Source organism: Neovison vison, chromosome 8 (genome assembly GCF_020171115.1).
Source record: "Neovison vison isolate M4711 chromosome 8, ASM_NN_V1, whole genome shotgun sequence".
Taxonomy (NCBI): Eukaryota; Metazoa; Chordata; class Mammalia; order Carnivora; family Mustelidae; genus Neogale; species Neogale vison.
Genome location: NC_058098.1, coordinates 91,471,312 through 91,487,096, shown reverse-complemented (window position 1 = coordinate 91,487,096; position 15,785 = coordinate 91,471,312). Strand labels below are relative to the sequence as shown.

Genomic DNA, 15,785 nt, shown 5'->3' with positions numbered 1-15,785 from the left:
TAGGAAGAGACTTTAGGTAATGTGGTCCTCTGTAAAGCAAGTTTTAGCCTTTGAAGGACTTAGTTTAGAGCTATTTTTAATAGCTCTAGTTTTAAGTGTATTTCTTTAAAAATTTATCTGGAAATGTGCTGCTCTGAGGCATAACCAGTATTAAAAGAATTTTTGTAATACTTAGTAATGAATCAACTAATATTTAGGTAAAAAAAATAAGAGCTTAATAACTGCTAAGCTTTTTACGTGACTACCGATCATTTAGCCATTCTTGGATACAGTTATTTTGATGCTAGTGTTTTATTCTTTATGCTTTTTACTTTGTGCGCTATAGGGTTTCTTCACACATTGTTATATGGACACTTCTTTTTACACCTTGAATTATGAAACAAATTTTTGAAAAAGAAACTAAAAATACTTTGTAGTTTTTATTTTAAAAGAATTTTATATTTGTGGGCTGCCTGGCTGGCTTAGCCATTAGAGCATGAGAATCTTGATTTTGGCATTGTAAGTTTACACCCCATATTGGATGTAGAGTTTACTTAAAAGTAAAATCTTTAAAAAAATAAAAGAACCTTATATTTGTAATGTTGAAAAATATTATGAGCTTTCATATGCTAATAATTGTTTTAATTTTTTCTTTAAGTAATGTATGTGGTAGTCTCTGTTGTGCCAAATGATCAAGTTTCTTACAGGTAGTGACTTTTTCAGTATATGTCTAACCCAGATGCACAGTTTTCCTTTCTGAGGTCAGAAATGACTTTTTTTCTGAATTCAAAGGGGATAAATGTAAAGGGTATTTTTATTTTTTTTAGCTGTATTAAACTAACAAAATCAAACTGCACAAATTAAACCTATGAGCATGCTTGTTTTTAAGAGAAAAAACTTTTGCCTTTGCTTTCCCTGGCATAACCGTTATTCTCCTATTTGGGCTTAAGTAAATGTATTTTTTCCATGTATATGTTATTTTTTCCTTGGCATTACATTTTATTTTAACCAGTGGATTTCCCCTCCTCTCTGCTTCTTTCACATTTTCTACCAGTCAGACACAGTCTTCCGCACCATGGATGGGACCAAATTATGGAGTGCAGCCACCTCCAGGACAGAATGGCAGCATGTTGCCTAATCAGCCTGCAGGGTACCGAGTGGCAGGGTATGAAACCCAGTGAAAAAGGACTCCATAATCTAAAGCCAGTGGCTTGAGGCTACAGGGAGTGTAGTAAAGCCGTGTTTACTTAAAGATTTATCAAATCAGTCAGTGCAAATGTCAGATACAATGTATTTATTTAAAAGATTCATTTTTTAATCATGAAATTACTTATCATCCACATTGTTTTAAAAAGAAACAAGATGCTGGATGTCTGCCAATTTTTGCCTTCATTACCTTTTTTGATAAAGTTTCTCAGATCCTTGTTTCAAATACTAATGCAGGGATTGCTGCCACTTTTTTAAAATTAAGAGGCAGAAAATTGCACAATGTTGAACTTTTTTCCACTAAAGTAGTGTGCAGTTCTAGTTTGCATTCCTGATATGATTTAAAACATGTAATATAAAGATGTCAAAAAAAAATGAAGAACCAAAACTGTGCAAAGTCTAGAAGTTCTTTGTAATCTTCAGCTTGTGCACAATTCTGTTTTAGGTTTGTTTTTTGTTTATGTTTTTGTATTTTTAAGGCATTGTTTGAACTGTCCCATCTCCACTGTTTCCCTTCAGGGTTTTAAAATATAAATTATTAGTTTACATCATTTTTGTAACTACATTTTTCACAAATTTGTCTTGCCTTATTAAATTTCTGTAAAATATACTTAAATGGGGAAAAAATGATGTTCACTTAGATTGAAAACTTTTCTCAGATGGATTGATAATTGCATTCATTTTGTGTTTTATATGAGAAGGTGCCTCAAGAATTCCCTCTTGGATTTGTTTAAAGGATTTTTATCTTCTCTGATAAACTCTGCTGTGTACCAGGAAATATAAAAACAAAAACTTGCTACTTAAGAAAATCTCTGAAATGTGAGAAGTTTTTATGAGCCCATGTTAATTTCATGTGTCAACTTCTACATTTACATGTATTGTTTCATTCTGTAAAATGTTTAGCAATTTAATATTTTGCACAGTTAGCAAGCTTTGTACATCATTTCCTTCTTAAAGGCATCAATCATGCAGAGTTGACAGGAGATTTCTAAGGTTTTAAGTTGTTTGCATGTGAATATCAAATACACACTTTGGTAGTCATTGAATACAAAGTCATCTGCTCTTGTTTTTCAAGAATCTTGAGACACAAAGTTGTATGTAAAGGAATATATTAATTTGCCATTTTCTAGTTATATTTACTCAAAAAGAGTAAATCAACTTAGTTTTAATATGTACAAATGACAGCTGTGAAACTGTAGAATATCCTATATCAGGCTTGGAGTTCATTGTGAACTTCAAAATTAGCCTGAAGGACCAGCCGGGCAAAGCATTTTTTAAATGTTCAGAGGCCAAAAGATAAACAAACAAACAAAAAAACCTTAAAATCCTACCTCCTTAAACAGCCTTCAAAGAGGAGAATCCTCAGTGCAATCATTATTTTGATTCTTTTGGTACCTGTTTCCTGGAGTTCCCAATTTTTTTATTTTGGGGTGGCTCCGAGCATTAAGAGGTTTAATCTTTGATGGCATTGTTCTAGTTTTGAAATTTCTAGTACATTTCAGAGTCTCTTAGAAACATTGTGGGAGATTTTTGTTTTGTTTTCAGTGAAAGTCACAAACTTTCTTCTTCCTTTACTCACAAAGGGGGAGAGTCCCCAGTATACTTATTTGGATGGTTTGTTGTTTTTAAGACCTTCAGAGAGCTCCTAGCATTTAGCAGCAGAAAAGGCCTGTGAAATCTTAAGTTTCCTGGCCTTGTCTCTTCCAGGTAGGAGCAAATTAAACTGGTCTCTAAAGCCAATATTCATGTAAACCAGAGCCCAGGAAAGACAGCTCATAAGTGTATAATTCTCTGGAGCTCAATTCTATGCAGTTGTACTGATGTTTCATTATGTCACTGTGTATTTTTAATTGTTGATACATTAAATGTTGCTTTATGGAAGATGAGTAAATTTTTTAAATACTTGGGAATTTTATTTCCTTGTTAATGTCTACAGATCAGGGCATGCAACCAGAAGCAGCTTAAATGAAATACTCAAAAAATAAAATATCAGGAAGCTATTTTTAGATTCTTCTGGTTTGTTTCTATTTTAGGACCCTCATTATTTTTCTTACTCAAAAATATTTTATTCCTATACATTCTATGGACTGCAGGGTAAATTATTTGGGCATAAGTAATTTAAGCAAAAGTATAGTTTTTCTTTCATTTTGGCTTTCTCAAGTAACATTTTTTATTAGCCAGTATATTTTCTTATTGCACAAATCTTAAAGTGTACATTAACTACTTTTTGAGAGGAAAGTGGTATTTCTCAAAAAGTTACTACTGAACAAATTGACATTTCAGGAACATTGCTAACTTTGGTTTAAATCTTACTCCTAGTGTTAAAATCATTTAAAGATTTTTTTAGCCTAAAAATAAAACTGGTATTACTATCAGGTCAGGAAATTAAAGTTTTAAAAATGGTTTCGTTCTCTGCAATATGCATTCAGATTTTACTATAATATATCTGGTACTGTAAAGAACCTGAAGTGATTCACACTTAATGGGTCGTTAATTCAGTATTCTTTGCCCTGTTTGGATATTAAAGTTCCTTTATGTTTTCTATAACCTGTGGGATCTTCTTGCAGTGATTATTGTGTGTGAAAGATTTTTCTTTTTGGTTTAACCATATTATATTCACTCAGGTGTTTGTTAGTTTTTTTTTTTTAACCTTATTCCAGAAACCATGGTTTGCATTGAATTATGATTTAATACCACAAAAGAATTGGCATTCTGTAGATTTAACTCATTTTGAAACCAGGATCTAATTCTCCTTGTTGGTACTATTTCCCTGTTGAAGATGAGTTCCACATTGTAGTTTTATTCTCCTGTTTTGTCCCTATGCTTGCTCGTTTTCCTTTTTTATGTGTGTTAGAGTTCAGTTGACATTTGAGAAGGCAGTTGGTAGGGACTAGATTGTATATACAAAGAGAGTTAGGTTTACTAAGTACTGTGGGGTGCTCTTGAGGTTATGGTTAAATTAGAAAAGTGTATTTGTAGGAATTAAAAAGCAAACCCTTTAGAGGCACCTGGCTGGCTCGGTTAGTAGAAAACATCCAACACCTGATCTTGGGGTTGTGAGCGCAAATCCCCACTTTTGGGTGATTTCTCTTTTAAAAAAAACAAACCTTTTTTTTTTTTTTTTTTAAGATTTTATTTATTTATTTGACACAGAGAGAGAGATCATAAGTAGGCAGAGAGAGAGGAAAAACAGGCTCCCCACTGAGCAGAGAGTCCTGTGTGGGGCTAGATACCAGGACCCTGAAACCATGAGGCAAAGGCCCTGAGACCTGAGGCAAAGGCAGAGGCCTAACCTTCTGAGCCACCCAGGCGCCCCGCTAACAAACCTCTTTCAATGACAGATGATTTCTAAAGACAAAATCATTTTTTTGTAGGAGGTTTTTCCATTTTTTCCTATGACTGCTTTTTGACTGTTGTGTTTAGAACTGGAAGAACGTATTTCAAAATACATTTTAATTTAGGAGCCTTAATAAAACATATATGAATGTGTCTTGGTTGAATAGGATTTTGTATTACGGCCTCTGAAGTTGGAAGTGGCTGAAGTTCTAATAGTAATTCAGCTAAAAAAAGAAAAAGTGGGCATCCAACTCAGGATTACTGGGCTCAGAATAGGGATTAAGTCCAATTTTATTAATGCTAAGTAAATGAGATTCCTAGCTGCTTATCCTTGTTCAGCTCTAGGATTTGGAGGATCCTTATATGGAAAAAATAAGCCACCTTTGAAAGAAAAGACAGATGCTGACATTTGAGGGTCCCCACCAAAAACCCACACTGGGCAACAATCCCCTTATAGTTGAGAATGACAATCTTAAGTAAGCCCTGCCCATGTACACAGGTCTTCCAAACAGGTGTTCAGCGCTTCACGTTAAATAAAGACACCTAAAGATCACCAGAAATTGGGCACCTGGGTGGCTCAGTCAGTTAAGTCTGATCCTGGGATCAGAGGGCCCTGCATCAGGCTCTCTGTTTGTCAGGGAGCCTGCTTCTCCCTCTCCTTCTGCCTGCCACTCCCTGCCCCCCCCCCCGTTTGTACGCTCATTCTCAATCTGTCTCTCTCTCTCAAATAAATAAAGTCTTACAAAAAATATCACCAGAAATTGAGGAAAAGTTTGTGAAATATGTAAACAAAAAGCCAATTCTCAGGAATCCAAAAAACTTCTAAGAACTATAGTATTCTCAGATAAAAGAAGGTACTCTAAGAAATTAGAACAGGAGGGGCGCCTAGGGGCTCAGCTAGTTGGTAAACATCTCTGTCCGGATCATGTCATGATCCCAGGGTCGAAGGATCGAGCCCAGCATCAAACTCTCTGCTCAGTGGGGAGCCTCTCTCTTTACCTATTGCTCTGCCTGCTTGTGCTCTCTCTGTCAAATAAATAAATAAAACCTTAAAATTTTTTTAAGAAATTAGAACAGGATACTAATAAAATGTCAGAAGAAATTAAAATATGAATACATTTAGTCAGAATGTTCAAAGGAAATGTTCTAGAACAGAAATCAGTAAAAGTAGAGGGAGAAAATAAATAGGAAACAATTCAGGGGGTTTAAATACAGCCAACAGGAGTTCCAGGAAGAGAACTGAGAAAATAAAGCAGTGGTTGAAATGTATTAGAAAATAAAATTTCTTGATAAAATTATGAGTGTAAAGATTGAAAAAAAGCTCTTACTAAATTAGCACAATAAATATATTAAAGACCCGTAGGAAGGCACATCACCGTGAGACTTTAGGACACCAGAGCAGAAGGATTGAGAATAATACTCAACAGCAACACTAGAAACTAGAGATCCATGGGGTAGTGCCTTCAAAAGTTTGAATTAGGGACGCCTGGGTGGCTCAGTTGGTTGAGCAGCTGCCTTTGGCTCGGGTCATGATCCCAGGGTCCTGGGATCGAGTCCCACATCAGGCTCCTTGCTCGGCAGGGAGCCTGCTTCTCCCTCTGCCTCTGCCTGCCTCTTTGTCTGCCTGTGCTTGCTCGCTTTCTCTCCCTCTGTCTCTGACAAATAAATAAATAAAATCTTTAAAAAACAAAAAAAGTTTGAATTCTATATCCAATGATTTTTTATACATACACATGCACTGTTATGGGTGACTATAAAATAAAATTTTTGGATGTGCAACTTGAAAGATTCTCTTCCCTGAGTTTTTTGGTTCTTAGTTACTAGATAAGCTCCATAAAAATGAGAGCAAATAAAAAATGTGTCTAGGAATTGGATCCAACATGGATCCATGGATAACAGCTGTGAAGCAACTCGGCGGTGTCTAGATCGATGGTCAGAGGGCTCAACGTGATCATCTGTCAGTTTGGCTATGTAGATAATTACAGAATGAGCCATTTTACAGTAGGATGGAGGATTTAAGAAGAATTTGATGTTGAAAGAAAATCGGGCAGGTGAGAAGAGGCAATTGTCGGGAGAATTTTCCTACCATTAAAGAAATATTCCCTTCCTGGGCAGAGTACGTGTACTAAGATTTAAGCTTTCCTGAATTACACTGGTAAATAATTTGTAGTATTCCACTGCTTAGAATATTGTTGGATTTCCCCTGGCTATCATCTGTTTCTAACATTTGTTCTTAGTTCTTTTTATCTTTTTGTTTGCTTTTCTCATTTCTGATCTCTTGTTTGGTAACATGCTTCCTATAATTTCCAGACTCATTGTGCTCTTTTAATTTAGTAATTTTTTAAAAGACTTATTTATTTTAGAGATTGAGAGAGAATGAATGAGGGGAGAGGCAGAGGGAGAGAGGGAATCCACAAGCAGACTGAGCGTGGAGCCTGATGTGGAGCTCCATCTCAGACCCTGAGAGATCATGACCTGACCAGAAACTAAGAGTCAGCTGCTAAACTGACTGAGCCACCAACGCATCTCTAGTGTTCATTTCTGAAACAGTTTTGTCACTTTCTGTTTCCTAAGTTAATACCAATTTCTGTTTTGCTTCAGGGACGTATCATCCCTGAGTTCTTGGAGGTTTTTGTTGTTGTTGTTTAATTTTAGTTCCAGTAGAGTTAGTTTAGGTGTATGGTATAGTGATTCAGCAGTTCTATGTATTAGCGCTCATCGAGGTAAGTTACTCTCAATCCTTTTTACCTGTTTCACCCACATCCCCTCTGGCAACCATTTGTTTGTTCTCTGTAGTTAGGGTTTGTCTCTTTTTTTCTTAAATTCCACATATAAGTGAAATCACATACAAGTCAAATCATTTGTCTCTGACTTAATTCACTTAGGATTATATTCCAGATCCACCCATGTTGTTGCAAGTGACAATATTTTATTCTTTTTCATGGCTAAGTAATAGTGTGTGTGTGTGTAAACCCCACATCTTCATCCATTCATCTATCAATCGATACTTGGGCTGCTGCCACAGATTGGAAGAGGGCATATATATATATTTTTTTGAATTAATGTTTACATATCCTTTGGGGAAATACTTAGTAGTGAGATTACTGGATCTTATGGTAATTCTATTTTTAATATTTTTTGAAGATTTTATTTATTTATTTGACAGACAGATCACAAGTAGGCAGAGAGGCAGGCAGAGAGAGAGGAGGAAGCAGGCTCCCCGCTGAGCAGAGAGCCCGAAGTGGGGCTCGATCCCAGAACCCTGGAATCATGACCTGAGCTGAAGGCAGAGGCTTTAACCCACTGAGCCACCCAGGCACCCCTCTATTTTTAATTTTTTGAGGAACCTCCATACTGTTTTCCACAGTTGCTGCACTGCTTGCATTCCCACCAGCAGAGCACGAGGGTTCCTTTTTCTCTACCTTCTCACCAACACTTGTTCCCTGTGTTTTTATTTTTGCCATCCTGACAGGTGTGAGGAATTCTTGTACTTCTTAGTTGCATTTGTTTCATTAGTTATGTTTAATTCAAATTGGATGATTGGTGTATTATTTGCAGCTGCTTTGTGGGAACATTTTTCTTGTGTGTTCTCGAGGGAAACTCTAGGTAAGTTTTGCTATTTCATATTTTTAATTAAGAGGATGCCACAAGTGCTGTGTTATCCTTTCCATTGATTTGTATTTGAAACTGTTAGGAGAATGTAGGAGAGGAACCCTGTCCAGTTTTCTCACCTCCTCCTCCGGCAGCAATGAATTACCTGTCTTGGGATGTGACTTTTTTCCCCCAGATTTTATTTGTTTGAGAGAGAACAGGAGCAGGGGGAGCAGGAGGGAGAGGGAGAGGGAGAAGCAGACTCCCCGCTGATCAGGGAGGCTGATATGAGGCTCTATCCCAGGACCCCAGAATCATGACCTGAGCTGAAGGCAGACGCTTAACTGACTGAGTCACCCAGGCACCCCAAAAAGGATATCTTAATATAAATAATTGCTAAATAGTAAGGGGTGGTTAACTACTAAAAGGGGTAAAACAACCATTAAAGGGATCCAGAAGTCGCAGGTGAAAATGAAAGCAGCTACTCCTTAAAAAACAGTGGACAAGGAGGGAACTAGGGGTTTAGGAGAGCCCTGAGATTCTGACTTCTTCCAAGGGAACTTGGTTACCGCAGAATGTGCAGCCTGGCAAAGAAACATGCCAGAGGGCATGAGCCATAGCTGGTCCATAGAAGTCATCTACTGTTGCCAGAGAGCATGAACAGGCTGACGCTGGTCTATAGCGATGCTCCATTGGGTGGAAAAACAGCCAGGGTCTCCAGATTCAGCAAATTAAAACATAATCCCAAACAGTGCAAGGAGTATATTTAAACTAAGCATTATTTAATTTGGTATTCTGTATATCACTGCTAGAAACATCTGTAAGCTGCTGTAGCCAAAGCTGCCAAGGAAGCAGCTGTGAGGGTACTAGGGGGCGGGGCGTGGGGGGGAATGTAGTCTGAGGATGCAGCTGGCTGGGATAGGTCCCAGAGACCCCTGAGGGGAGTGTCAGTGGGTCTCTCATACACTGATCCACTGGCACTGAATAAAGAGAATTAGTACCATAAAGGAAGTGCTTTCCCATCATTATCCTCTTCCATTGTTCCCCAGTGCCCTCTGTTGACAAAGCCTAACATTGAGCCAACTGGCAAAAAAGATGTGTGACAAAACAAGGAAAAGAAGGGTGGGGTGGGGACTGAGACTCCTATCATTCCCATGGCTCCTTGCCACCTATCTGCCTTTTGCCCAGTTTGTCTTCAAGTCTCTACTTAAATGTCTCCTCCTCTAAAAGGCATTTCTTTACCAACAATCTAAATCATAAATCAGTAGCTTCTCAAATCTTACGAGGTTTTTTTATAGCATTTGTCATAATTTTTAATTAATACAGTTGACCCTTGAACAATACAGATGAGCACCAACCCTGTGCACAGTTGAAAATCTATGTTTGACCTTTGACTTCCCCAAAACTTAACTTTTACTAGCTTACTGTTGATTGGAAAACTTAACCAGTAATATAAACAGTTGATCAACACATAATTTCTATGTCATAAATACTACATACTGTATTTTTTTTTTTAAGTAGGCTCCACACCCAGTGCGGATCCCAGTATGGGGCTTACACTCACTACCCCGAGATCAATATCTGAGCTGAAATCAAGAGTCAGATGCTTAACCGACTGAGCCACCCAGGCACCCCTAAACTCTATCCTTACAATAGAGAAAGCTAGAGAAAAAGCTATTTAGAAAATCGTAACTGGAAGGATGTGGGTAATTCAGATGGTAGCATCTGCCTTCAGCTCAGTTTATGATCCTGGAGTCCTGGGATGAAGGCCCAGGTCAGGTTCCCTGCTTAGCAGAGAGTCTGCTGCTCCCTGTCCCTCTGCCCCTCCCCCCACACATGCTCGCTCTTGCTCGAATTTTTTTAAAAAAATATAAAAGTATCGGGGTGCCTGGGTGGCTCAGTGGGTTAAAGCCACTGCCTTCGGCTCAGATCATCATCTCAGGGTTCTGGGATGGAGCCCCACATCAGGCTCTCTGCTCAGCGGGGAGCCTGCTTCCTCCTTTCTGCCTGCCTGCCTCTCTGCCTACTTGTGATCTGTCAAATAAATAAATAAAATCTTTTTAAAAAATCGTAATAGTATACTGTAATGAAAAAAAATCTGTATATAAGTAGCTCCACACAGCTTAAAAGGGCCAACTGGTGTATTTATTTGTATGATCATATTTTTTAAAACTTGTGTTCTTCACTAAACCAAAAGCTGACAGCTGTTTTCTTTAATACCCTGAATGTCCAGTACCTGCAAAATAATAGTTGCTCATACATGTTTGACGAGTTTAATCAATCAATTAAACTTTTCTTGTACAGTCTGATTCTGACTAAATGGCTTTTCTGCCATGTGCTGATGGTACTACCAACTAGAATACTAGGTGTGAGGTGATAAAAGCTAAAACTAAAAGATCAAATCAAGGCCAATTCTTTATGACAAGCCAAGTAATTTGAACTTTTTTTTATCCTAAAGGTCCAGGGGATCCATTGATCTAATTTGTGTTTAGTCAAGATGTCTCCCAGGCTCTTGTCTTGAGCGAGCAGGTGGATGGTGGGGCTAGTTACTGGGGTGAGAAAAGGCAGAGGTGCAGTTTGGGAGGGCAAGTAAGGCTAGAGGCAAGTTAGAGGGCAGGGGAGGAGAGCTAATGAGTTCCAGCCTTCAACATGCAGCCTGGACATGTGTGACATGTGAGTAATGATACAGAATTTAGAGGAGAAATCCAGGCTGAATATAGAGATGAGAGTCATCAGCATTTAGGTGGTAGCTTGAAATCCATGAAATGGAAATCACCCAGAGATGCTAAGTGAGAAAAACTCTTAGGTCATCAGTGTTTAAGGGGGCAGAGGCAGAGAAGCTTGCAAAGGAGAATGAGAAAGAGCTGCCTGATGGGTGGGAGAAATACAGGGGGTCCTTGACATTGCAGAAATCGAGGTGGAAAAACTTCAAGGAAATAGTAGTAGACAAGTGTGTCAAATACTGCAGGAAGGAAAAATGTAAGTGTGGGGAAGAAAAACAACACTGGGTTTACCTTCAAAATGAGCATTTTCAGTGAGGTAGTGGGTGCAGATTGTGGACTACAGTGGGTTAAGGAGTGGGAGATGAGAACAGTTTAGTTAGTGCAGATTGGCTTCCTGTTCATTTGGCTATAGAGAGAAGGAAGGAGAAAAGGAGGAGATGGGTTTAAGAAAGCAACATATCTCAATATAATAAATACGAATAAATAACAAAATTAAATGACCACCAAAAAAAAAACCCCTACCATTCAACCATCTGGAAGTATAAAACAGAAAGATTCACCACCTTTCTATATAAAAAGTTGGAACTACCATTAAAGAATGTGTTTTTTGTATATCTTTATAAAAAATAAAAAAATTAAAAATTAAAAAAAAAAGGTGTTTTTGTACAGGTCTCTACGATACATAGAATTTGAAGTTTGGGGGATGCCTGGGTGGCTCAGTTGGTTAAGAGTCTGCCTTCAGCTCAGGTCAGGATCCCAGGGTCCTGGGATTGAATCCCACATCCGATCGGGCTCCTTGCTCAGCGGGGAGTCTGCTTCTCACCTGCAGCTTCCCCGCTTGTACTCACACACACACTCTTTCTCTGGCAAATAAATAAATAAAATCTTTAAAAAAAAAATTGAAGGACAGGTTAAAGAAACATGAATTGTAAAAATTATATTAAGTTGCCTTCCTAAAGACTGGTACCATTTTACACTCTAACCAGTGATGTCAGAAAGTACTAATTTCCCCTCACCTTTACCAGCTGCTGATTGTTGCGTTTTTATTTTTGTAACAAGGTGATGCATGTAAAATAATCTCTTTAATTGTATTACACCAGTCCAAGTAAAGTTAATCAGTTTTTCCATGATAATTGGCTATTGTATTTCTTTTCTGACATAATTGTTCATATTCTCTGTCCCTTTCTTGATTAGATTTTTAGTTTTATCAGTAGGTAGGAATCCTGTATGTAGCTTGGATACTCACAAATCCTTTCCGGAAGAGTGTATCCCATATCCAGGCCCCTCAAGATTAACTCAGTTTAAAATTAGGAGCTCACAGCCAAAAACTCCCAAACACATGAAGAACCAAGACCCAGGAGGGATTCAACAGAAACAAAGAGTAGCAGAATTTGACCTCCAAGGACCTCAGCCATTATAGTAATCAAATATTAAATATATAATAACTATATTTCATATGTCTTTTTAAAGATTTTATTTTATTATTTGACAGAGATCACAGGTAGGCAGAGAGGCAGGCAGAGAATAGGGGAGAAGCAGGCTCCCTGCTGAGCGGAGAACCTGATGACCTGGGCTGGATCCCAGGACCCTGAGATCATGACCTGAGGTCATGACCAAAGGCAGAGGCTTAACCCACTAAGCCACCCAGGCACCCCTTTCATATGTCTTTAGAAATAAAGGCTGTAATAAAAATATGAGCAAGGAAGAAGTAACTATCAAATCATTAATAGAATTTTAAAAGGAATTGATAAAGTATCTAGAAGTTAAAAATAAAACAGCTAAAATTTAAAAATTCAAGGGACTGGCTAGCCCAACTTAGAGATGAAGAAATCTGTACATTGGAACAGTACAGAGGCAAAGAGATAGAATATAGGAAAAGAGCATGGAAAGTAAAATGAGAAATCTAAAATACATTTAAAAAAAGATTTTAAGTAATCTCTGCACTCAACATTGGGCTCGAACCCACAACCCCAATATCAAGAGTCCCAGGCTCTAAACTGAGCCAGCCAGGTGCCCCTAAAATATATTTAAACTGGAGTTTCACAAAATAAAACAATTTGGGATAGATAATACTTGAAATAGTGACTGAGAATTTTCCAGAATTATAGAAAATTAGAAATTCTCAGATCCAAGAGTCACAATAACTCCTAAGAGGGATAAATAAAATGAAATACGTACAGACACACATAGTCAAGCTGCAGATTATCAACGACAGAAGATCTTAAAGCAGCAGAGGTGGGGAAGAAGTCACTATTATTTTCATATCCTGGTTTGCCATACAGTTGGAACTTTTACAATGTCATTTCTCTAACGTTTTCCTTTTCTTGTGTAATAATTGTACTATTACAGCATATCTTCATGCCATGGAGGATCACTGAATTAATAGCTTGATTCAAGGATCACAACAAAAATCTGCCTCAAGGCTAAAAAAATGATGTTTTGAGAAAAGGGAAAGAAGGTCTACTATGTCAAACCATTATGAGAGTATTAAACAATTCTGAGAATTTTATTTATGAGAAGGCTGAGAAAGGACTTCTATGAGGTAAAGGACTTCTGTGAGGTTAACACTTCTTCAAAGGCCGCTCTTTAAGGAAGAATAGAAGAACCCTGTATGTTTTTGGCTGGAAGGAAGAACCCTCTTCTAGAATGGGGCTGTTTGATAGCTTCTTTCCTGACTGGAATGTATAACGTGTCTAAACTGAAAACCCACAAATCTCTTAGGACACATTTAGGTAAATCAAGTGAAAAACGTTTAAAACACTCTCCCTAAAACAGGGTGTAGGAGTGTGGACAGTATTGACTCCGTCTTTGGCCTCACAAACTTATCCATGTCCCTGTGATGACCTCCCGTGGGGCTGCATGTTCTAGGTCCCCTAGATGTTAATGTAGACCATGACCAGAATGTGGAGAAGCTTGCTCTTGCCTTCTCTAAATTTGTTTAGATAACTCGTAGAGATAAGTACCGCCCACCCATTCCACGATGCACAGAGGGTGTAATGAAGTCTGTTAAATGTTAGCTATCAGTTAAATGCATTCAGACCCTTGGACCTCACTACAGGGCCCTCCTGAACATCCCTTCGTTTTATAAAATCTATACACTGCGGTCTGGATTTTGCAGAGAATACCTGCACAGCTGCCTGGATCACAACCCAATTTTTTTTTTTTTAAGGATTTTATTTATTTGTCAGAGAGAGAGAGAGAGCGAGAGCGAGCACAGACAGGCAGAGTGGCAACAGAGGCAGAGAGAGAAGCAGGCTCCCTGCCCAGCAAGGAGCCCGATGTGGGACTCGATCCCATGACGCTGGGATCATGACCTGAGCCGAAGGCAGCTGCTTAACCAACTGACCCACCCAGGCGTCCCGGATCACAACCCAATTAATAAAATTCTATAAACTGTAGGGAGTTGACCACTTCATTTTTTGGCTTCAAAAGTGCCTTCTCCGTTTGGAGGATACTTCCCAGTCCCTCCTCCCCACTTTCTAACATAGGGTCCCTCCACTTTGGCACTATTGATATTATGTGTCAGATAATTCTTTGTTGTGAGGACTGTCCTGTGTATTTTTCCTCCTCCCCACCCCCACAAGATTTTAAGTAATCTCTATACACAGTCTGGTGCTCCAACCCACAACTCCTGAGATCAAGAGTCAAGGCTCTACTGACTGAGTCAGCCAGGTGCCCCTTGGGATCTTTAATAACATCCATGGTATCTATTCACTAGAGGCCTGTAGCAGTATTCCTGGTGAAGTGCTTTAGAGAATCACTTGACACCCATACACTCATAAACACAACAGGCATTGAAGCCCTACAGTATGACTAGGTGATCATCCAGATGACCCAGGATCATCATTTTAAAAACTCAGAGTGGAGGGGCCCCTGGGTGGCTGAGTCAGTTAAGACCTGCCTTCAGCTCAGGTCTTGATCCCAGGATGCTGGGATCAAGCCCTGCATGGGGCTCCCGGCTGAGCGGGGAGCCAGCTTCTCCTTCTCCCTCTGCAGCTCCCCTGGCTTGTGCTTTTTCTTCTCTCTGTCACATAAATAAAATCTTTAAAACAAAAGCATAACCACTTGTAATCAAAATGGAAACACAAAATTGGAAAAATATCGCGGAAAATTGTGTCCTTCTCCCCTTTCCTCCAGTTTGAGAAATGTAGCAAACCAGAGTTCTGGAAAGGACCATTTCTCTCTTATTAATAGACGAGAAGATTAACGTTTTTAGTCAACCTGCCCACAGTGTCACCCCTAGTAACAGAATCAAGGCCAAAGCCACAGGAAATCTCATTTCAGAATTTTCAAAAACACACTGGCCTCAATGCATTCTGAAGCTGTCCGTAACCATGAACAGAGTATGGAGATTTATTCTATGTGAGTCCAAGGACCAGAACTAAAACACCCAGGAAGCCGATTTCAATTCATTATAAATGTAAACGTTCAAGTAGTACGTCAGAATGTAGCTAAGGTAGAAATAGAAGGCTGAGAAACGAGTTCTGTGAGTCCCTTGATACAAACACACAAGTTTTACAAACAACGAATACCCTAGTGGACAAGACTTCCCTTGACAAAACGCTAAATCACAGCCAACATCTGCTAATAATGCAGGTACTTTATGACGATTTTTGCTCCGATAACCAGTGAAGTCTTCGCAGAAATAGTGCTTTCTCGGGGCTGAAACAGTCATGATCAGCCCGAGAACCCTATCGGTGCCTTCTGTCCCAGCGCGGTCGCCCAGAAGTACTCCGGCCCCTCGGAAGAACCTAGGCATCACAGCCGCCGCGTTAGCACAGACTCCACCGCGATACTCCGCCGCAATTCTTGGCCGCCTACAGGACGAAACTACAACTCCCATCAGACCAGGCATGCCGAGTGGGCGGGTATCCGCTGCGCGTGGGCGGCCCTGACCAATAACGACGGTCGTTACAGCGAACAGTTTGGCCGCGTTTGTAAAAGGCCGCG

General features: G+C 39.1%; 1 protein-coding gene across 9 annotated transcripts in view; it reads left to right on the top strand.

The window, feature by feature from the left end:
• Window positions 1-3,732, top strand: part of TIA1 (TIA1 cytotoxic granule associated RNA binding protein) — a 33,913-nt gene extending 30,181 nt beyond the window's left edge. For 5 of the 9 annotated variants that reach the window (XM_044261317.1, XM_044261318.1, XM_044261321.1 and 2 more), the window contains one exon: window positions 1,038-3,732. In XM_044261317.1, coding sequence (XP_044117252.1) covers window positions 1,038-1,194 — 157 coding nt within the window. In that variant the 3' untranslated portion in view covers window positions 1,195-3,732. Of the gene's footprint in view, window positions 1-1,033 lie in introns of all 9 variants that reach the window. The other 4 variants (XM_044261323.1, XM_044261320.1, XM_044261322.1 and 1 more) reach the window with 1 other exon arrangement.
• The last annotated feature ends 12,053 nt before the right edge of the window (window positions 3,733-15,785 follow it).